The sequence below is a fragment of the Salvelinus fontinalis genome, chromosome 15 (genome assembly GCF_029448725.1).
Source record: "Salvelinus fontinalis isolate EN_2023a chromosome 15, ASM2944872v1, whole genome shotgun sequence".
Taxonomy (NCBI): Eukaryota; Metazoa; Chordata; class Actinopteri; order Salmoniformes; family Salmonidae; genus Salvelinus; species Salvelinus fontinalis.
In genome coordinates, this window is record NC_074679.1 from 17,789,295 (window position 1) to 17,811,961 (window position 22,667).

The window sequence follows — 22,667 nt, forward strand, 5'->3', positions numbered from 1 at the left end:
GAAAATGGTTGTGTATTGGGATTTCTTTCACATGTACAAGTAAAAATATGTCTTGCTGTATTATAAAACACAAAGGGGAGAAATATTTCTTCATTTATTTGGGGTAGAAGTATACAAGAACAAGTATATTGCATAGTTTCTAGTCTTTGTTCTTCTGTGTAGAGGCACTCAACTTTAGATCTGTGGAATTTAAGCCTTGACACAATATTCAAAGGAAAACATGTGAACTAAAATGCAATTATTTTCACAGACAAACATTTTTTAGGAGATTGTACCTTACCAGGTAGAATCAGAATAGGGGGTTTTCACTGTAATATATAGGCTCCTATGGATCCTAAAAGAAACACAATCCCTCAAGGTCTCAGCAGATTTACAAATCATGAGTAATAGTGAAGTTGTCAAGAGCTTGACAAGACTTGTCCATCTTTAGGCTACAGTCAGAAATATCGTCAGACTTTGAGGTGGCTACAAAGTGCATCATGGAGCCATGGAACATTATCGTGACCTACCACTATTGTAACCAGTATGCTTTATTTCAGTGTAATAAGCTTACATGTATATCAGCAACCGTACAGCTTTAACAGCAGCTCATAACAATAGTAAATGTTATCTTGTGTCATAAATACTGAGAAATAAAAAAGTAAATGGCAAGCAAGCCCTCTACTGAAATACACACACAAACTGTTAGGTATTTCATGAGAGTGCTGCCCCCTGTTGAGTGTAAGATGTACTGTAGAGTACTACATCACAAACACTAACTAGTGCTCTGGCAGACCCAATGGCAGTGATCAACTACAAGACACTTAAACATATACAAAAACACGTTATAAATTAAGTATAACTGCTACAAATGTAATGTCAAATAATAACATTTCATCTTTTGGTGTAGCCAAGGTGAAAGTTAGTAGTATTAAAATGTTCCGTGTTGGAACAAGATGGATAAATTACAGAGGGGCTCCTACTATCACATTCTCTGCTCTTGGTGTCTCTAAAACCCTCTTCGGTAAAGAGTGAGAACAGTCACTATAAGACGAAATGCATTTAGAGAGGGTGAAGTATTAGTAGACAATGCGTATAATACGGTAAAACAGACTAAAGTATTAAGAAAATAAGTGTGGAATGACTAAATAAAATGTAATTGCTATCTAAAAATAACTATGACAATTCTAAACAAGATATTAACTTTTGCTTATGAGCCAGATAGGGAACAGTAGATAGCACAAGTAATTATAATTGTGATCACAAGTTCATACACTCTCTCTGGTCTACTCAGTATCCATCACAGCACTTTCACACATACTGAAAATCTCCTTTCTGCTTTTTCCATCACCTGTATAGGCAACCATAGCTTCCTATATGTTTTCACAGTATTGATTTAGCAGTCAATACCAGTCATTCATTCCAGTGTAAACCTAACAAGGTAATGTTATAAACAAAGAAGAAAGGAATGGATTAACAAAAAAGCCCCGAACCAGAGGAGACACTGTACATTTTAATGGATGCCAGACATTGCAGATGGCTCCAGCTAGGGCCTAGAAATCCTCTGAGGCTTGGATGTGCTTCTGTGCCAGTGACGGCCTTCTTGGGCTGTGTCACCTTCCACCTCAGGAAGAGAACATGCTACCTGTCTCCTGGCAAAGCAGCATCTCCTTCTGTCTTTAACCTGTTGTGTTTTCTTGCTACTGTGGGCTTTCATATAAATCTCTCACCGTCTATACTAACTACAAAGCATCATCAGTAATACCAAAACTACACAATATTGTGTTCCTGTGCATGGCCAGTGGGGTGTAGGGTCTGTTCCAGTGTTCTGCTCCGCTTCCCCATGGGCCAGGGTTAGACAGGGGTGACACTGAGGTCCTCAGACAGAGAGAAGCCTGAGTCTCTGTCCCGGGTGGGTTTCTCAGGCTTGGTGTGTCTCCTCACATCCTCGTGTCCGTAGCTGGCGTGGCGCTTCAGTAGCAGTTTGGGCATACAGGAAGAGGCCGCACCCAGGCCTGCCCCTGAGCAGGTGGAGAAGGAGGAGGAGAAAAAGGTGCTGGGGGCACAGCTGGTGCTGGCACTGGTGCTGGGGCAGGGCTTTGGGCCTTTGGGCACCACCAGGGGCAGGCTCTCTGCCTCATAGCTGTGCTCATCGTAGGCATAATTGACATTGCCACAGGGGAAGCTCTGCAGCTTAGCCAAGTCCATGCCCAGGGCCTGGCCCCCACTGGCTCCCCCTGCTTGGCCCTTCCGGGAGGACGCCAGGCTGAGGCTGGGTGCACCCTGGGGCTGGGGAGCAGAGAGGGCCTGGCAGGCCGGGAAGGGGGACGGGGAGCACAGACTGCTAGGGACAGGGAGGCCACTGCTGCCATCGCACCCAGAGTCAGTGCAGTCAGAGGTAGGGGTACCTGCCTGGGGGGCGGAGTAGCTGCTGGACAGGGGCATGGACATGGTATGAGATAGGGCTGCCTTCCCCCGACCAAAGCTCTCCAGCACCCAGGAGCCATAGGTTGGGTTCCACAGGTTCTTTGTCTTGTTTTTTAGCCTCTGGCTGCCTGAGAAGGAACTGTCCCTGGAGCAGGGCCAGTTGAGGGGCTCGGGGTGGAGCCAGGCCCCAGGGCAGACACCTGGACCCAGAGCAGGAACAGGCTCGGCCCAGCAGGGCTCCAGGGCCTCGCGGTAGGAGGCCACCTCCTGAGGCAGCTGCTGGGGCCGCAGCAGACAGGGCTTGTGGGGCTGGGGCAGCGACATATGACCCATGCCCAGGCCCAGACACAGACTGCTGATCTGGGGAGAGACCTCCTGGGAGGCAGTGTGGGCCAGCAGCAGAGGGGTCAGACTGCCTGGGGTGTCAGGGCGGATCACAGTGCTCAACTCCTCCTCCACTGTAGGACCGTACTCCACAGGCAGGGGCGTGTTGATCACATCAGGGTCCTGGGCAAAAGAAAAGAGAGAGAATAGAAAACGGTGAATATGTATGGTGAGTGTTGTGAAGAAAATGCATCCCTGGCTGCGAGTGGGTCAGTACCTGAGTGCAGTAGTTGATCCTCTCCAGAATGGTGGAGAAATTGGGTCTGTGTTCAGGGCAGTGCTGCCAGCACTGAGTCATGATCCTGTACCTACAGAAGAGAGTTGGAGAAAAGCAAACTGAATCATGGATTTAAGTCTAGAACTGCATATTGGCCTTGCAACTGACCTAAATGCATTATAAACTCCCGTCAAGAGAGTTAACTCTCCATCAGCTCAATCTGATCTACTCACACAGGCCCGGGACAGCTCTTAGGGGGGTCCATCCTCCCCCCACTTGTCACAAACTCCAGAACCTCCTGGTTGGTTTTGCAGGGATAAGGCATGTAGCCTAGAGAGAAAATCTCCCAGAGCAGTACACCAAACGACCTGCAGAGGGAGAGCAGAGGTCAGATAAAAGAGTAGATATGAGAAATCAGCTGCTATCAGAAAGTATTGACACCCCTCGATTTATTACACATATTGTTATGTTACAGCCTGAATAAAATATGGATTACCCATAATGACAAAGTGAAAACATGTTTTTAGACATTTTTCCAAATCTATTGAAAATGAAATACAGAAATATCTCATTTATATAAGTATTCACACCCCGAGTCAATACTTTGTAGAAGCACCTTTGGGTATGTCTGTATCAGCTTTGCACATCTGGATTTGGGGATTTTTTTGAAGGGAGCGGGGAGTCTTTCACAGATTTTCAATGGCATTGAAGTCTGGCCTTTGGCTGAGCCACTCAAGGTCTTTCACATTCTTGTTCTGAAGCCATTCCAGTGTTGCTTTGGATGTATGCTTGGGGTCATTATCCTGATGGAACCTAAATCATCGTTTTCACTCTGTATTTGCCTGTATTTGTCTCCATGCATTGTTCCCTCTATCCTTACCAGTCTCCCGGTCCCTGCCTCTGAAAAGCATCCCCATAGCATAATGCTGCCACCACCATGCTTCACGATAGGGACGGTGTTAGACCGGTAATAAGCTGTGCCTTGTTTTCGCCAGACAAAGCGATTTGCATTCAGGCCAAACAGTTCAATTCTTGTCTCATCAGACCCCAGAATCTTTTGCCTTACGCTCTCAGAGTCTTTCATGTGCCTTTTTGCAAACTCCAGGCGTGCTGTCATGTGCATATTTCTCAGGAGTGGCTTCCGTCTAGCCAGTCTCCCATAAAGCCCAGATTGGCGAAGTGCTGTAGAGACTGTTGTCCTTCTGGCAGGTTCTCTCATCTCAGTCAATGAACTCGGTAGTTCTGTCATAGTGGTCATTAGGTTCTTGGTCATCTCCATGACCAAGGTCCTTCTTGCCCGGTTGCTCAGTTTGGTCGGACAGCCAGTTGTAGGCAGAGTCTGGGTAGTTCCATATTTTATTTTATTTTTATTTTTAAAAAAAATAATTGTATCCCCTTTTCTCCCCAATTTTCGTGGTATCCAATCGCTAGTAATTACTATCTTGTCTCATCGCTACAACTCCCGTACGGGCTCGGGAGAGACGAAGGTCGAAAGCCATGTGTCCTCCGAAGCACAACCCAACCAAGCCGCACTGCTTCTTAACACAGCGCGCCTCCAACCCGGAAGCCAGCCGCACCAATGAGTCGGAGGAAACACCGTGCACCCGCCCCCCTCGGTTAGCGCGCACTGCGCCCGGCCCGCCACAGGAGTCGCTGGAGTGCGATGAGACAAGGATATCCCTACCGGCCAAACCCTCCCTAACCCGGACGACGCTAAGCCAATTGTGCGTCGCCCCACGGACCTCCCGGTCGCGGCCAGCTGCGACAGAGCCTGGGCACGAACCCAGAGACTCTGGTGGCGCAGCTAGCACTGCGATGCAGTGCTCTAGACCACTGCCCCGCCCGGGAGGCCCAGTTCCATATTTTTTCCATTTCCCAATGATGGAGACCACTCTTCTCTTAAAAACTTTCAACACTATAGACATTGTTTTATACCCTTTCCCAGATATATGTCTCATCACAATTCTATCTCTGAGATCTTGGACTTCATGGATAGTTTCTGCTCCTGACATGCATTGTCAACTGTGGGACCTTATATAGACAGGTGTGTTTCTTTCTAAATTATGTCCAAACAATTGAGTTGGCCGCAGGAAACGGGATGCACCTGAGATCAATTTGGAGTGTCATTGCAAATGGGTGTTAATACTTATGTCAATGAGATATTTCTGTATTTCATTTTCAATAAATTAGCAAAAATGTCTAAAAACCTGTTTTCACTGTCATTGTGTGTATATGGCTGAGAAACAAATTCTGTCTGTAACACAACAAAATATGGAATACGTCAAGGGGTATGAATACTTTCTGAAGGCACTGTATGTACTGCTACTAGTCATTCAACTACAGTTTGGATACATCATGTAATAGAGTGAATAGGTTACCATGTGTCAGTCTTGCAGGTGAAGATGCCCTCCATGAAGGCCTCTGGGGGCATCCACTTGACGGGCAGCATGGCACGGCCACCCTTTCTGTAGTAGCTGGCCCTGTGGAGGAGAATGAGTCATGGTTAGTGTCTGAAACTCCTCTATAACTCAATGGGAATAGTACTCTCAAGTCTTCACTGCGTGGAGACTAGACTGATCCAACAGATACGTTGAGATATCAGCTGGGAAAAAGACAGAATGGAGAAATGAAACATCACAAGGTGTTAAGATCCTGTTTGGGGGATGCTGAACTGAAGCAACAAGCAGCATGGTATTGGGACAGAGAGAACTGGTGGTTAAGTATACCTGTATATATCACGCGCCATTCCAAAGTCTCCTATCTTAGCCACTCGGTCTGGTCCAGGGCAGGTCAGCAAACAATTCCTGGCAGCTATATCTCTGAAACACACAACAAACAACATTGAATACCTCTTTATGTAGTATGAATACTGTATGCAAAAAGTTAATGGTTTGGTAGGAGGACATGGTAACCTGTGGATGAAGTGGTTCTCCTCTAGGTAACGGCAGCCGAAGGCGATGTCTCTGGCCACGTGTAGCAGCTCCAGCATGGTGAGGGAGGAGCTCTGACTCTGAAAAAACACCACACACACAAAACCATTACTACTGACATACAGCTACAGACCCATAGGGCTGTTGAACACTTCAGGCAGCTGAGAGGCACTCTGCTACTGACCGTTTTGGGTCGGTTCTGTCTCAGGAAGCTACTGACCGTTTTGGGTCGGTTCTGTCTCAGGAAGCTACTGACCGTTTTGGGTCGGTTCTGTCTCAGGAAGCTCTTCATATCGCCTCCAGTCATCAGCTCCAGGAGGATGCAGCGGGGAAGGATCTGCAGACTCACCCCGATGCAGCGCACTATGTTCTGGTGGCTGAACTTACTATGGACACACAAGAACAGCGGTGGTGAACACACTTCTGTACCTCAGGCTAGGAGAGTTGGCCAGACACCAGCTGTAATGGCTTTAGGGTACAGGACTGTTTTTTACAAGTTGTGTGTGGTGTGGTGTGGTGGCATCAACATATTAATGAATGTGTCTGTGTTGATGTCTAGGCTGTGTCTAGTATTATTAAATCACCAGGAAACACTCCAGGGCCCAATTTACCCCAGGCTACTCATTATATACTCTGTTGTGCCTGCCTTAGACGGACAGCGTCTGCCCGACAGAGATGCTTTTTAATGGTTTCAGCAGAGCTCCATTTGGAGGCGAGACAGATTTCTTCTGGCAACCAGCTGCTGTTACCTCAACGGCGATGAATTACCTGACTCTCTATGATAAACAACAGCTGGGGAGCTGTTTACCAAAATAAGCAGTGAATGAGGGGAGTCACAAAACATGGCAGCAGATTAGACTGCCAAGCGCTAAGTGATGGTATGACAGTGTCTGGGTGTCATCTGCCTCCCTCATACGTTACTCTGTGTGTGAGTGAGTGAGTGAGAGAGAGAGAGAGAGAGAGAGAGAGAGAGAGAGAGAGAGAGAGAGAGAGAGAGAGAGAGGAAGTGGATGAGGCCCTGTGTGTTCCAGCCTAGTCCACCTCATAATCAGTGCCTCCATCAGGAAATCCATTTCGTCCTGTTCGGAGCAGATCTCCGGAAGAGTCTGTGGAGCAGAAAGGTAATAACAGGCAGTCAGGCCCTATTCAGAACAGAACACATGCAGAGAGCGAGACACCCCATGGCATGCACTCATCAGCTGATTCACCCAAGGAAATTATAGTTGATTTTCATAGCAGATTTTTCTAGAGAAATCTATAAATTAATATATGCAGCAGAATGACTAAAGAAATGAATTGTGTTCTGTACAATGTTAATGTCTACAGTATGTATGATGCAATGATGTTACATTTCAAACTACTATTAGATTACATTATAATCAGTCATTGTTTGAGTTGCATCCTGCATTTTTCCAAGCAGAAGTGATACAAACGGACACGTCGTGTCAGAGCGAAACACAGAAGGGCCTTTAGATCAGTGTTGGAGTCTTTTGAAAGGTCACCAGCATGATCTCCTTTGTTAGGTTATAGGTCTGTACGTCACTGTTACTTACAACACAGAGCTAGAGCCTTTCTTAAGGCAGGTGTAAATACACCAGACCAGCAGTACACATAATGAAGGAAATGCAGAGGGAAACTGCCATAGAGGAGGAACACTCTTAGTTACTCTTAGCATTTTAGTCAAAAGGTTATCAATATTACAGTTTTATTGTTTACACACTAAAACTGGCCCATGAGGCACAATGACCCAAACCTGTAACTAATTTACAGGTTTGGGTCATTGTGCCAGACACCACATCTGCAATACTACTGGCACATGTTTTGCTTTACACTCAGACTGCAATTTTGTAACAAACATTTGGCAAAACACAACACACAATTCTCTACCTTTGGCACAACCTTCACAACTAAAATATCTTGTGTGCAAATGAAAAGCAACTCAGTTCAACAAGCTAAGCTCAATTACCAATTGATCACCTTCTCTCTTCACATGTGCAAACACTAATTGCATAAATGTTCACTTTGCAATCAGACCTTTGGTATGGATAAAAAGCCCACAGGTGAGAACTCCTGTGTTTGGAGAACAATGGAAGCAAACTTGGCAGAGAGAGGTGGAGGTAGAGGTAGAGGTGGGGGTGGAGGTGGAGGTGGAGGTGGAGGTGGAGATAGAGGTGGAGGAATATGTTATTTGTCTTATGCAGCTGTATGACCCAGTGGGTGAATAAACTTGGTTTGAGCTTTACTAAGCATCCGTGAGTTTTTCTCTGTTTATTTAGAACTTTACAAAGGCGAAACAAGTAAATGTTTCATGTATTACTGTATCAAATTGGGAGCTATATTGCTTTGCAACATGTTTATCTTGTATACTGTATTACTGTAGTGTTTACTGTACTGCCTGCTATTTTGTTTTTGTAGAACTAAAAGACGACCACCACGTACGTGGTGGTAGAACGCATCTATTTACAGATAAACAGGAGGCTGCCATTGTGCAAATGGTAGTTGAAAATAATGCCATAAGACAGCGGGAAATCGAACAACAGATAATTGAAAACCCTGCCATCTTCAATATCAGAGTGAGTTTATCAACCATATTAAGAAACACCATCTCTGGATGAGGCAAATCTACAGAGTACCATTTGAAAGGAATTCCCAAAGAGTGAAGGATAAACAGTATGAATATGTGCAAGTAGTATTACACTCTTGAAACATTAGAGACTCATTGATGTTGCCAGTGAACTTTACTATACAGAAAATACAGTATTTGCTGTCATTTCAAAGAATCATGGAGTTGGATGCAAGTCTCATCCCCCAGGAACTCATATTCATAGATGAGGCTGGATTCAATTTAGCAAAGACGAGGAGGAGAGGAAGGAACATCCTCGGTCAACGTTCCATCATTGAGGTACCTGGCCAGCGTGTGGGAAATATCACCATATGCGTAGCTATGCGCCACAGTGGGGTCCTCCACCGTTATGCCACCCTTGGACCATGCAACACTGCTCATTTCCTTAATTTCTGAACACCGTACACATCAGTCTTTTTTTAGCCAGAGCAGAGAAGCCCAGGCGATCCTGAACAGCAAATGTTCTAATTTGGGACAACGTGAGTTTCCATCAGGCTGCTCAGGTCCGCAACTGCTTCCATGACCATCCCTGGTTTACAATTCTCTATTTCTCAACCCTGTTGAGGAGTTGTTTTCAGCATGGGGGTGGAAGGTGTATGATCGCAAACCCCATGAACGTATGGCCGTAATCCAGGCAATGGAGGAGGCATATGGTGACATTCCAGTCTTTTCAGGGGTGGATGCGTCATGCCAGAAGATATTTCTCCGATGTCTGACCAAGGAGAATATCGCCTGTGATGTTGATGAAAATCTGTGCCCGGACAAAAACAACATATATGACTGATTTTGTTTCCGCAATGGAGTATTTGTTTCTTGACTTATGATTTAGATTTGACTGTATTTTGACGATTTCTTTATCTATTTCGTACAATTGAGCTAACATACAGTACAGCAGTACAAATAGGCCTATTTTTATTCCTTTGCATAAACCAAAAATATATTTACTGTATGTTTGCATTTTTACTGTACAGTTGCAGTCGGAAGTTTACATACATTTAGGTTGGAGTCATTAAAACTAGTTTTTCAACCACTCCACAAATGTCTTGTTAGCAAACTATAGTTTTGGCAAATCGGTTAGGACATCTACTTTGAGCATGACACAAGTAATTTGTCCAGCAATTGTTTACAGACAGATTATTTCACTTATAATTCACTGTATCACAATTCCAGTGGGTCAGAAGTTGACATACACTAAATTGACTGTGCCTTTAAACAGCTTGGAAAATTCCAGAAAATTATGTCATGGCTTTAGAAGCTTCTGATCGGCTAGTTGACATCATTTGAGTCAATTGGAGGTGTATCTGTGAATGTATTTCTCTCAGCAGATGACTTTCACTGTAGAACATTGTATTGACATGTAGATATAAGCCTATGAAAGACCAAAGAGCTTTAGATTTAGAACAACAGTGTTTACATGGTATATCCAAAAATGTACTATTATGAAAGCAGTGTTTGCTATTTGATGCAAATGCTTCATTCTGACATGTGTTTATGGCATTTTGAATGCAGTGTTACATTTTGAAGATGTGAGGCATTTTGCATTTTGTGTGTGCAGTTTTGGGAATTGCGTGTAGAGTTTTGAAAAAAAGAGACAGTTTTGAAAACGTGTGTAAGCAGTTGGAAAAAACTGTAACTTCTGACCCACTGGGAATGTGATGAAAGAAATAAAAGCTGAAATAAATAATTTTCTCTACTATTATTCTGACATGTCACATTCTTAAAATAAAGTGGTGATCCTAACTGACCTAAAACAGGAATTTTTTACTAGGATTAAATGTCAGGACTTGTGAAAAACTGAGTTTAAATGTATTTGGCTCAGGTATATATAAACTTCCCGACTTCAACTGTATGTGTGCTTACAGTATGCTGTTTGACATGTATTAAGTCATGTTGAAATATAAAACAATTTTTTGCATTTGTGTTCCTTTCTTGTTTGAGTACACACAAACAATATACAGTATAACAACAAAATCTTAGTCTTTACACTGAAATAGGTTCTGATAGTAGTGTTTTGAATTTGTCACATTGGTGTGATCTCTTTTATTCATTTGATTTGTGTGTGTGTCTCATTTGTATGCAGAGTTTAATTTTGAGCAGGGAGTACATGATTTTGATTGCTGTGTTTCATTTTGCAAGATGTCTGTGGGGTTTGGGGAAATTGGCTAACTGTTGTGTGTTTTGTGCTTAGAATTTTGAGTACATGAGATGTAGTTTCAGCAAACGTGTGTTAACTTTAAAACTGTAAACATCATCTTCTACTCTTTGTTTTTGGCTATTCATGCATATGCAATGCCCAAGAGGAATTATATAATTTCAACTGTTCTGTGCTGATATATTCTTAGTCATGGAGGAGCTATGGAGCCAAAAGAGGAGGGAACTGACCTTTATGGCCACTTGCATGGCTGTGTTCTCTCCATTCATCCCCAGAACCTGGCCTTCATACACCTCCCCAAATGCTCCATGGCCCAATGCCCTGCAAACACACACCAAGCCAGACAGGTGCCAAAGAGCTTCAGTCCATCATGTAATGCACGTTGTAGCTTATAGTTCTGTGCTCAGTCAGCTGTACTGTGTGTGTGGACTACCTGAGGAGGGTGATGTTCTTGCGTGGTACTTCATTCAGCTCACTCAGCGAAGCAGCCTTGCCAGCAAAGCAGTAGTTTGGGTTGTAATCTGTCATGATGGTGGATGACCGGATCTTACTCAGCTTGTATTCTGGGCTCTGGAGACGCAGCCTAACTGCGTGCAGCTGGTTCTTCTTACGGTAGTATACTGTAGGAGAGAGAGACCAGGAAGACAGTGTTGGTTACTGTCATACAGTTCTCGGCTTCAAACTGTTGCTATACTGTACCTATCAGAGACATAACAACACACTATCCCTGCATCAGACACTACCCTAATGTCTGTCTGTCCTCTAACCTCTGGCCTCTGACCTCTGGCCCTGGTCCAGTCAGTGACTAGCTGTGAGTCTGTGAGTTGAGGACCGAGGACTCACCCTCCGTGGAGGCGGCCCGATGCAGGTTGGTAGTCTGCCTGGAGGGCTGGGTGGGGGCCCTGGGGGGCGATGCGTGGTGGTGAGAGGTGCCCTCTGCCGTGACGTCGAGCTGCAGGTGCAGACAGACGCGACGCTCGGGGGGGAGGAGTGGGGGGGCCGTGGACAGACTACCAACCTACTTGGGGGAGAGCTCAGGTGAAGAGACAATGTTAACTGTCTGAGGTCTGTCTCTACCTGGATGGGCCCTCACCATGGGCCACAGTGGGGCTGTTTGACCATCTGGCTTTTGGGTTGAGTTGGGTGTGTGTGTTGTATTGTGTTGTGTGTGTGTTGTGTTGAGTTGAGTGTGTGTATGTTGTGTGTGTTATGCATGTTGTGTGTTAGGATATAGAGAAACTATATATTGATACTGTACAGTATGCCTTTTGAATTGACAGTGCTAGAGACAGGAAGCAGCTCTGATATCACTTCCTCTGAGGCTTATGGGAAAGTTCTGTGGTCTTACGCAAAGGGACTTTCACTCCACAGTGAAGCTTTGTGTTAATGACAGGTTTTAATTATTTAGCGTTGGAAAAAAGTACAGTTACACTTCAGTCATAGCACAGTGTGTTACAGTTAGTGCACAAGTCAAACTCTAAATATGAGGATCTCATACCGACATAGAGGGAATGTTGATATTTGGTGATATCAGTTTGTCTGACATCATCAAGAAAAAATTATACCATCCCACTGGGCACAGACTGGTTGAACCAATGTGGAATAGATGTTGACATTCTGTCATGGTAAGACACTCCATGATTAGACACTCCTTAATCAGCACTGACAGGAAAGTAAGAGTCCTACACTGCCAGAATCACCCTTCCCTCTTACCGCAGCACACGCTTGTCAAAAAGGGAACAGTCAAAGAGGAACTTAAAATAATCCTCACTGTCAAACATTTCTGTCCCAAAAATGAATAAGACAATCAGTCCATTTTTGGAGCATAAGCACACATAAAGTACACATATAACACAGTAGCAGCATTCATTATGATATTAATCATTGATCGCTCATTGGCAAGACGAGGTTAGACACTAATATTAGTATAATAGATTATTATTCTTTCTTTCACTCCTCAATGTTTCCAAAGTAGAATAATCATAGGTACAATTTTAAAGTTAATAGCAGTCATTTCCCTAATTATTCCTTTTAGCAGGCTTATTGTGCAATCATTAGCATTAAGCGATTAAACCATGTTTCACCTTGAATTAAAATAAACCCATGTGATTATAAAACAAGTATAGAGGGTAAGAATTGTTACTGGTGTGGAGATTTGTCCAATGTGCACTTTTAAGCATGACTAGATAAACAGTATATGTATGTTATTGCACATACTTGGGACCATCAATCCCAATGTGCCAGACAACTAAATGAATACTTAGCCAACCCCTTCACTCTGTTAGAAACATCTTAGATTTTGTGGAAGTAAAGTGCAAGAGTGAAAGGTGGCTAGACAGTAATCCCTTCAGCACCTCCTAAAGTATGTGTATCACAGTTCAAATCAGTTTTGTCTCTACCAGGCTTGATATCTGGAAGAAATATAATGCCCAAGGGCTGACAAGACAAACCCATTTTTGTCAATGTGGATTTCCCAAAAGAGGACTATAAGCAACAATTCCTAAAAGGCCACCTTTTGTACTATTTTCTACAAGTATCTTCCTGACTGTTAAATGCAGTGTTGAATCATGGACTTCCACCATTCACTCACATCCAACGTCACATTTCCCTCAAAGAGAATACATTAAACCACAGCTTGGTTTAAAATGCCAAGCTCCTGCCTTTTCATGATGCTTTCATTGTCAGAAAGTTAAATACAGTATCGTTGGCATGTAAAGAAACTTACAGCTCACAGACGGTGAAAGGTAGAGGGCACAGAATCAACACAGAATTGGAAGAGTCTCTTACTGAGGGTGAGGCTGGCGCAGGTCAGGACGATGACCGTCACCACGATGGTTGCCACCACAGCTAGGATGAGGGACAAGGACAGCTGGCCTTCTGGAGCGAGGCCCTGATGGGCTGCTGGGGGGTCAGAGGTCAGGGTTAACAGGGAAAGATGGAGAACCACTCAGATCATAACAATGCATCAAAGACAATGTGATTACTCGAGAGGTAGTTCCTTCCATTCCATTTCTCAATTTCTCTCCTTTTATGAGTGTACCATTTCAAGAGAAATACAGTGGTAGATCTGTGAAATTCTCAAGGACAGAATTTTAAATTGAGCTTATATGATCCCAAACCACTTCTCGTAAATGAGGGTTTTTACTTGACTGTTACCTGTGCAGGTGACGTTGTCACTGGCCAGCACCTCCTCGTTGTGACAGAGGCAAATGATGAGTTGAGTGTCCTTGTCCCATTTGCAGCTCTGGGTCTGGCAGTGACCGCAGTTGAGCTGCACCTTGATCTCACATTCTCCATGGCTCTCCATGGCTGAGTGGGGAGGATGACAGAGGGAGTTCACCACATGAATCTCACAAGAAGAATGCTGTAGCAGAAGCACTGGTCAACTTAGCCATATCTATGGCTAAAAAGATAAGCTGTTTCGCAATCAGTGTTCTTTCTCTTCTTCATAACGTTGTCAAACACTGGACTTCAATTCTTAACTATGGTCAACGAAAACAAATCGTGGTTTCACTGTAAAGTCGGTACTGCATGGCCATGGGTCAGTTGATCTGTTTTAGTTGGTGTCTTTTTCATGTCTGTCACTACACAGAGGACTGCTTTGTATTCTGTCCTGCATTGGCAGCACATGCATTGGACTCAAATGACATTGTCGTGCCGTAAAGAATTGAGGGGCTGTCTGTTCCTCTACATCATTGAAAAAAGAGAACGTTGCATGGCGCCAGGATCAACAGGATCCGTGAGGCCCTGAATTAGTTAACTAGTGTCTGAGGGATGAGGAGCCCATCCCTTCTTCTCCCACTGAATCAGAATCAGGTGGTAGAGACACACATACCTCTGTGTTACGGCCTGGGCTCGCTCTCTGCTCTCCCCCCCTCTCTTCTGGCCCCCAGTGACACTGATGAAGGAGGAGAAATCCTTACCTGCCAGCGGATGGAGAAATATTTCCCCCATGGGATTAACAAAAGAGATGCCATCCTGACCGCCCGCTGTGATGTCATCAATCAGCACAGCATCGCCACCTTGATTTAGATGAAACACGATATCAAAGATAATTGAATGCAGAGAGATTGTAAAAGTCTATGTTTGAGTTAATAATAACAATGGTATATTATTGTTTGCATTACATATGCTCACATTACAAATCTTTATTTTGATCAAAGACGGTCTGGAGGCCTCCCGGGTGGCGCAGTGGTCTAGGGCACTGCATCGCAGTGCTAACTGCGCCACCAGAGTCTCTGAGTTCGCCCCCAGGCTGTGTCGCAGCCGGCCGCGACCGGGAGGTCCGTGGGGCGACGCACAATTGGGCTAGCGTCGTCCGGGTTAGGGAGGGTTTGGCCGGTAGGGATTTCCTTGTCTCATCGCGCTCCAGCGACTCCTGTGGCGGGCTGGGCGCAGTGCGCTCTAACCAAGGGGGCCAGGTGCACGGTGTTTCCTCCGACACATTGGTGCGGCTGGCTTCCGGGTTGGAGGCGAGCTGTGTTAAAGAAGCAGTGCGGCTTGGTTGGGTTGTGCCTCGGAAGACGCATGGCTTTCGACCTTCGTCTCTCCCGAGCCCGTACGGGAGTTGTAGCGATAAGACAAGATAGTAATTACTAGCGATTGGATACCACGAAAATTGGGGAGAAAAGGGGATAAAAAAATAAATAAAATAAAAAAAGACGGTCTGGGTAGAGGGAGTATGTGTGGTATGTTTAACAATGTTGAAAGAAATCAAATTTTTATCAGTCTGTACATATCTCCTCTCAGTGTGTGCCATGTTTTTCAGAGGAGCTAAAGGACCTCCAATCTTATCAGTCAATTAAGTAGAACTTTCTTCCCCAGACAAAACAAAAAGCAGGGTCTTTCAAGATCTCAGTATGAGTTCAACCTGTCTCATAATATCACAATATTCAGAGAGGGATGTTTATTCTGTCACCAATCCATGATTAGTAAATCATACCAGATAAAGGCAGAAAAGCAGGGAATGTTATCAGCCTTCCCCTTTCCTTGGGGCCAATGGAAATTCTCCAGCATAAATGTATTTGTCAGATTCATCACAGCTAGAAAAGAGCTGGAGGCTACAGAGGGAGGATCTTAAATCCAATAATAACACCCCTAGCAGTACAGTATGGCACTTAGGAAAGCAGTAAATATTATTATGAGTGTGTGTTAGATTACCTCTGTATCCGCCTCCTCCTCCTCCAGCAGTGCAGGCTCCCCCTCCCCCTCCAAACCCTCCGAAGGTGGCCCAGGACAGTTTGGATAAGGCTTGGGGGCAGGAAGAACCCCCCTCTGCTCCCTCCAGGAGAGACTTCCCTGCCCACAGGTGGCTGGAGGAGTCCTTCCAGCCTCCACCTCCCCCTGAACCACACACACACACACACACACCTCATTTAGCCATCACTCTCTCTAAACACTTCTTCCATTGATGTTTGCATAAGATGTGTGGATAAATGCTCCTTAAGAACTTGCTGGTCAAGGAGGATTTACAGGGAATGTTCTATGAGTCTTTTCCAAGTACATTAATACAGTACTGCCATATACACTATGTCTTTTCTTCCTTTTCAATGGTTGCATAAGTCAAAATGCTGCAACCAAGATTATAAGCAGACCCATAGGATAACCAGGGGTCAGGGCCAGCTTCTTGATACAAACACATGCACTCCTGCCCTTTCTCTGACACCTTCTACTGAAGACGCTCAAGTAGGAGCTTTAGCAGTCAGAGAAATGAAAGCCACGTGTTTTCAAGGAGCAGATAGCTAGCTCTGTGAAGAGAATCTCAGAGGGAAGGGAAAGGTGGAGGGGGTGAAGTGAGGGTGGAAACCTAACCAACCTGCTGCTCCAGTCTTGCCATTGGAGCTGGAGGCCACTGTGTCGTTCTCATACTGCTCCAGAGGGATCTGATTCAGGCTGCTGTCTGGGTCCTCCAGGTAGGCCTTCCCTCCACCACCAGCCGCTATCAGTAGAGGCACCAGCACCCCACCCTCCATCTGGCAGGGGTCACAGTCAAACACAATAGCAGCTTAAAAGGTCCAATTCAGCCATTTTTATCTCAATGTCAAGTTATTTCTGCGTAACAATTAAGTATCTTACTGTGATTGTTTTCAATTAAAATGGTCAAAAATAAACAAAAATAGCTTCTTAGCAAAGAACAATTTCTCAAGCAATAATTTTGCTAGGACTGTCTGGAGTGGTCTGAGTGGGTTATTGGCAGAGAGGATTGGAACTGTAATTTATCGCTTGGTGATGTCACTAGCACTAGGTAGGCAAAAACTCCATCCCAGCAAAACAGGCTGAAATTTCAGGCAGTCTTTTCAGAAAGCTCTTACACTAGGGGGCTTTATTTTAACAAACCTAACACAATGGTAAATCTAAGCACAGGCGGTAGAGCTATAGTTTCAGGAGGGTGTCAGCAAAAATATTTTTGCTATTGTCACTATCACAATTATCAGCACATTTGCTGGCGTTGGTGTGAAAGGGCTGGGTTTTGATGAATAAACAAGTTGTGGGTGTGTCTAGGATTGGCCCCTCACTGGCCAATCAGAACGTGCTCCATGGTGAAATATTGTATGTGGTTGCTTCAAGTTGTGTATTTATGGTCTTTTATGTACTGCCTTTGTATCAACTCCAGTTCCAATGTTAGTCCATTAGTTTGTTAAGTGGCTTACAGAAACAAAATAAAAAAATGTAGACCTATTTTTGATAAATACATTCACTTCAAACCATTTGCAGTCCATATTGTTCTAAGTAATTGCACGGCTTTAATAGCATTCACACTGATATAGGGGCTAGGCCTACTGTAAATTGCATTATGGCTTAGCATTGACATGTCAAACATTGTCAATAAGCAAGATTACATTTATTATTGATAAGGCTTAAAAAGATAATGAATAATTCAAATCAAATTCTAAACAAAACAACAACTTATTTTAATATTAAAACAAAGCAGACCATGGAGGGTTTTACGCACATTCAAATCTTTCCTCAGTAGCTGGACAAAGATCCTGAATAAATATAAAGGGAGAATGTCCACTCACCGTTAAACTGCTCCCAAATAGGCCTATGTTTTATGAACATAGTCGGAACCATCTTACAGATCAGATCGCCTTCACACATCTCCACAAGTAGCATTACAAGCGCCCCATGTACATTGTCACCATAAAACCAGGAAGGTCAATCATTCTAATAAGTTTGGTTGTAATAAAATTGTATGAAAAACAAGCAATCCGTTTTTTTAACAACAACAATAATAAATAACATGTCAAATGTAATGACATCATAAAATCCCCAGGATAAAAAGACACATTGCTGTTGAAGCAGCCTTCGTTATTGTAGGCCTGAGGGAGGGCTTTCGGGAATTAGCACTTTGGATTAGGTTTTTAAGGACACACCTTAAATATTTCCAGCCACCCATCTGAGTGCAAGCGAAATGATATTAGACCGGTAAATAGCTGAACCTGGTGTTAGGGCTGGAACATGCCAGTGCGCCAGTTTTTAAATTATGAAATTGCAAACTAACGTGCATTTGACACCAGCACCGCCTTAACACCAGCCAAAAATAGAATCCTAAAAGGGCATTGTCATAATTTTCACAATTTCACAGTATTGTTCCAACCTCCTAGTGTGGAAATATATATAAAACACAGGAAAATCACTCTACCCTCTGTCATAGTCCAGCGTTTCAAAGAGATAAAACTTCTAGATTAAAGGGTTCTTGTCATACAAACCAGTTAACATAAACTCTGACCTCTACTGCTTGTAACACTACATCTGTAGATAAATACCATGATAAATAATATTTTAGAATGGCTTCAGAAGATCTTCTAAGCTCATCCATCGGTTCATATCTAACAGATACATGTGCTTCCGATGGACACCATCATGGCTTTAATTTTGTGGAGATGAGATAAAGGCAGAGAACAGTTGACTCAAGTTAGGTTAAGAGGGTCTCTTACCTTGTAGATATAGGTGGCTCCTCCGCCTCCCCCTCCTCCTCCTGCCCACTCTTCACCAGTGAACTCATCTTCTATCACCGAGGATTCCCCCAGGCAGATCTTCTGTGTCAGGGGATTTCTCTACAGAGAACATTTGAATGTGGTTAGATCAGAGAGAGAGTGGCTGCAAGTCTGAGATTTTCTTTTCATACCATCAGGAGATAAATACTTCAGGATGGCACCCAAGATAGCAGAAAGTTGAAAGGAAAGTAAATGCTCACTAAAATGAATCGAACATATTTGAACAGCAGGTTATCCGGTAACACTTTATTTGAATAGTCCACCTGTAGACGCTCTATAGGCTATTTACAGACTCAGTAACATGTCGACTAACTATCTACTGCTCTACAGATGGAAAATCCAGACTATCCAAATAAAGTGTGACTGTTTATCCACCCATAAACTCACCCGAGGTAACCTAACTCTCCCCTCTACGACTCACCCCTGGACAGGCATCCTCCCCCTGATGTCCCACCAGTATATACATGATGTCTCCCTTCTCCAGAGGGAAGATGGCTGAGATGAAGACCCCGTGGGAGCGCTTGTTGTGGTTCTTTGCTCCTTTGCCACCTGCGGCTCCATAGGCTGAGATCCTAAGGATTGCACAGTAGACCATAGAAATGGAATGAATAGAAAGTGTGTCTTCATTCAAGTCAATGATGGCATAATGGGTGGACTGGCAGCCGTTTTGAGTGCACCCATGCCAGGAAGTAAAAGCAGGAAGTGTACCCTTCAATCTGTGTTGTGATTTGTTGAATCAACTACTCAAAGGACATTACAAAAAATACATTCCATTGTTTGATCCACATAAGTTAGCATCATTTGAATGAACATTCTACATGACCATGGCAATCCAGCATCAGTTGATAGACCATTCCAAAATACAATGGAAATTATTGCAAGTGTACCTACGAGTTTACCAGATTGCCAGGGTTAGAGCTTCAAAGCCCATTCTATGCAGTAAACTGTGGTGGCAAAATTACAAACTTTGTTATGCACATGCGTTGTACGAGCCTTAATAAAACCTGTACATTTCCACTGTCTGTTTCTCTCATGTAAGAAAAAGCCAGTGTTTTTCCTCTATTTTCTGAGCAACTTGGTCACGCGGCCAAAGACAAAGAGCCTCGGAGTGAACACAGTTTTTGGTCCATCCTGTTCTTTTCGTATCTTTCAAAGGCACAGCTGTGTGGAGAAATGACGAGAACAGATGCTAGCTTGAGCATCAGCGACAATTCTATCAGCTGAAAGGAGTGACAAAACTGGCGTTATCACTTGTTTGTGAGCAATGTTCCCACCATGCTCTCACACACCTGCTAAACTGCCACGTAGACAGAGGTTGCAATTTCCTATAAAGGCTGAGACCCAACTCTTGTGAGTTGGGCTCTTAAATCTGCGCTGTTGTTGAGTGGATTGTTAACCAGCTCCAGATTTGCAAATCATCTAATAAAAAGTTGTTTTGAAAAATCTGCCATCTCTCTTCCTTTTGATTCGAATTTCCATGACAAAAACACATGAGGAGACCACTGAAGGCCATGTTTGGTGTCACACCCTGTTCTGTTTCACCTGTCCTTGAGATTGTCTCCACCCCCTCCAGGTGTCACTGATTTCCCCCAGTGTATTTAACCCTGTGCCAGTTCGTCTTGTACGTTCTCCAAGTCAACCAGAATTTTTCCCCATTCTCCTGCTTTTTGCTATTCTCCTTTTTCTAGTCCTCCCGGTTTTGACCCTTGCCTGTTTCTGTACCCGCCTGCCTGACCCTTCTGCCTGCCTTGATCACGAGCTTGTCTGCTACTCTGTACCTCCTGGACTCTGATCTGGTTTTGTCCTTTTGCCTGTCCACGACCATTCTCTTGCCTACTCCTTCTGGATTTATATACACTGTAAGACCAACTATCTGCCTCCTGTGTCTGCATTTGGATCTCGCCTTGTGTCATGATAGTACGAACTGGCCATGACAGACCCAGCAGACTTGGACCAGCTCTGCCACGCTGTCTCCCTGCAGGGAGCCACCATTGGGAGACATGAGGAGTTGTTACAGGGCCTTTTGGAAGGGCTCAGATCCTTGACGGAACGCCACGACCATGGATTAATTAACTTCTCTAGGATAGGGGGCAGCATTCGGAACTTTAGATGAAAAGCGTGCCCAAATTAAACTGCCTGCTACTCATGCCCAGAAGCTAAGATATACATATTATTAGTAGATTTGGATAGAAAACACTTTTTTTTGAGGTCACTCTCTTTTCAATGGGATTTCATTGGGAATCCTGATTTCTAAGGGACCTTCTTGCAGTTCCTATCGCTTCCACTGGATGTCAACAGTCTTTAGAAATTGGTTGAAGTTTTTCCTTTGAGAAATTAAGAAGTAGCCATGTTCAGAATGATGCTCGAGGGAAGTGTTCTCTTTGTTAGAGGCACGTGACCTGAAAGCTAGCTACACTTTGTTTTCCTCCGGTATTGAACACAGATCATCCCGTCTTTAATTTTATTGATTATTTACGTTAAAAAAATACCTAAAGTTGTATTACAAAAGTAGTTTGAAATGTTTGGACAAAGCTTACAGGTAACTTTTGTAGTCATGTTGCGCGAGTTGGAAGCGGTGTTTTTCTGGATCAAACGCGCCAAATAAATGGACATTTTGGATATATATCGACGGAATTAATCGAACAAAAGGACCATTTGTGATGTTTATGGGACATATTGGAGTGCCAACAGAAGAAGCTCGTCAAAGGCATGAATTACATCTTTATTTTTGCGTTTTGTGTCGCGCCTGGAGGGTTGAAATATGATGGTCTATGTTTGTTTGCGGTGCTATCCTCAGATAATAGCATTGTTTGCTTTCACCATAAAGCATTTTTGAAATCTGACACATTGGCTGGATTCACAACAAGTGTAGCTTTAATTTGGTATATTGAATGTGTGATTTCATGAAAGTATTCTTTTTGTTGTAATATATTTGAATTTGGCGCACTGCATTTTCACTAGATGTTGGCCAGTTGGGACGCTAGCGTCCCACATATCCCAGAGAGGTTAAAGGCTATTATGGAGCAAATCAGGGAGTTAGCTCAGCGGCTGCCTGCCACCTGTGAAAAAAACCAATCACCCAGTCATTTTTTCCCTCTGTGGTGAGTTTGTACAGCCTATCCCGGCTCCCCGAGAATCCCGCTTACCTCCGGAGCGATAATCGGGGAATCCTGGTGCCTCCCGGGGTTCTTTCTCAGTGCTCATTTATTTTTGAGTTACAGCCGTCTTCGTTTACTTCAGACCAATCGAAGATAGCGTATATCATTACGCTAATGTCGGAAAGGGCGCTCACCCCTGGCTACGGCAGTTTGGGAGCAACAATATGCCATTTGTGGTCATCTAGAGGAATTTATTGCAGAGGTGAGAAAGGTATTTGAGTCTCCGGTATCTGGGAGAAAGGCGGCCAGTAAACTGCTTGACTTACGTAAAAACTCCCGTAGTGTGGCAGACTACGCGGTTGATTTTCACACGTTGGCGGCCGAGAGTGCCTGGAATCCGGAGTCTCTTGTCGATACTTTTCTGCATGGATTATCTGAGGATGTAAAGGATGAGCTAGCTGCTCGGGAATTGCCGATGGACCTCGACTCTCTTATCGCCCTAACCATCAAAATCAATGGACGCCTAAGGGAACGTAGGAGTGAGAAGAGGTCTGGTCTCGGGCACACTCGTGCACCCGCTATGGCTCGTTTACCTTCGAGGCAATCCGGAAGTTTCTAAAGGCAGCTTTTCTGAGAGGATTCGAAGCCCCACGAGCACTCTTGTGAATCTACGATGGGTGAGTTGGATACTCCTGAGCTTATGCAGTTGGGAAGAGCTAGGTTATCAGTTGGGGTATGCTCACGGAGGATGAACAGTAACTGTTGTCTGTACTGTGGAGGGGCAGAATATTTTATAGCTACCTGCCCTATTAGGAAACCCTTGTTTCTAGTGGGTACCAGCACTATGGTGAGTCAGACTG

The 22,667-nt window shown here is 44.1% G+C and overlaps 1 protein-coding gene across 1 annotated transcript in view; it reads right to left on the minus strand.

The window, feature by feature from the left end:
• Positions 1–80: 80 nt before the first annotated feature.
• LOC129811490 (tyrosine-protein kinase receptor-like) overlaps positions 81–22,667 on the minus strand; it is a 79,746-nt gene continuing 57,159 nt past the window's right edge. Inside the window, exons 13-29 of the mRNA XM_055862846.1 lie at positions 19,131–19,281; positions 18,650–18,769; positions 16,528–16,684; positions 15,873–16,055; positions 14,636–14,734; positions 13,869–14,021; positions 13,500–13,613; positions 11,146–11,332; positions 10,943–11,033; positions 6,979–7,043; positions 6,194–6,323; positions 5,920–6,017; positions 5,734–5,826; positions 5,386–5,487; positions 3,241–3,375; positions 3,008–3,098; positions 81–2,913 (exon numbers count right to left, since the gene is read on the minus strand). Coding sequence (XP_055718821.1) covers positions 1,834–2,913; positions 3,008–3,098; positions 3,241–3,375; positions 5,386–5,487; positions 5,734–5,826; positions 5,920–6,017; positions 6,194–6,323; positions 6,979–7,043; positions 10,943–11,033; positions 11,146–11,332; positions 13,500–13,613; positions 13,869–14,021; positions 14,636–14,734; positions 15,873–16,055; positions 16,528–16,684; positions 18,650–18,769; positions 19,131–19,281 — 3,049 coding nt within the window. The 3' untranslated portion in view covers positions 81–1,833. The remainder of the gene's footprint in view (positions 2,914–3,007; positions 3,099–3,240; positions 3,376–5,385; positions 5,488–5,733; positions 5,827–5,919; positions 6,018–6,193; positions 6,324–6,978; positions 7,044–10,942; positions 11,034–11,145; positions 11,333–13,499; positions 13,614–13,868; positions 14,022–14,635; positions 14,735–15,872; positions 16,056–16,527; positions 16,685–18,649; positions 18,770–19,130; positions 19,282–22,667) is intronic.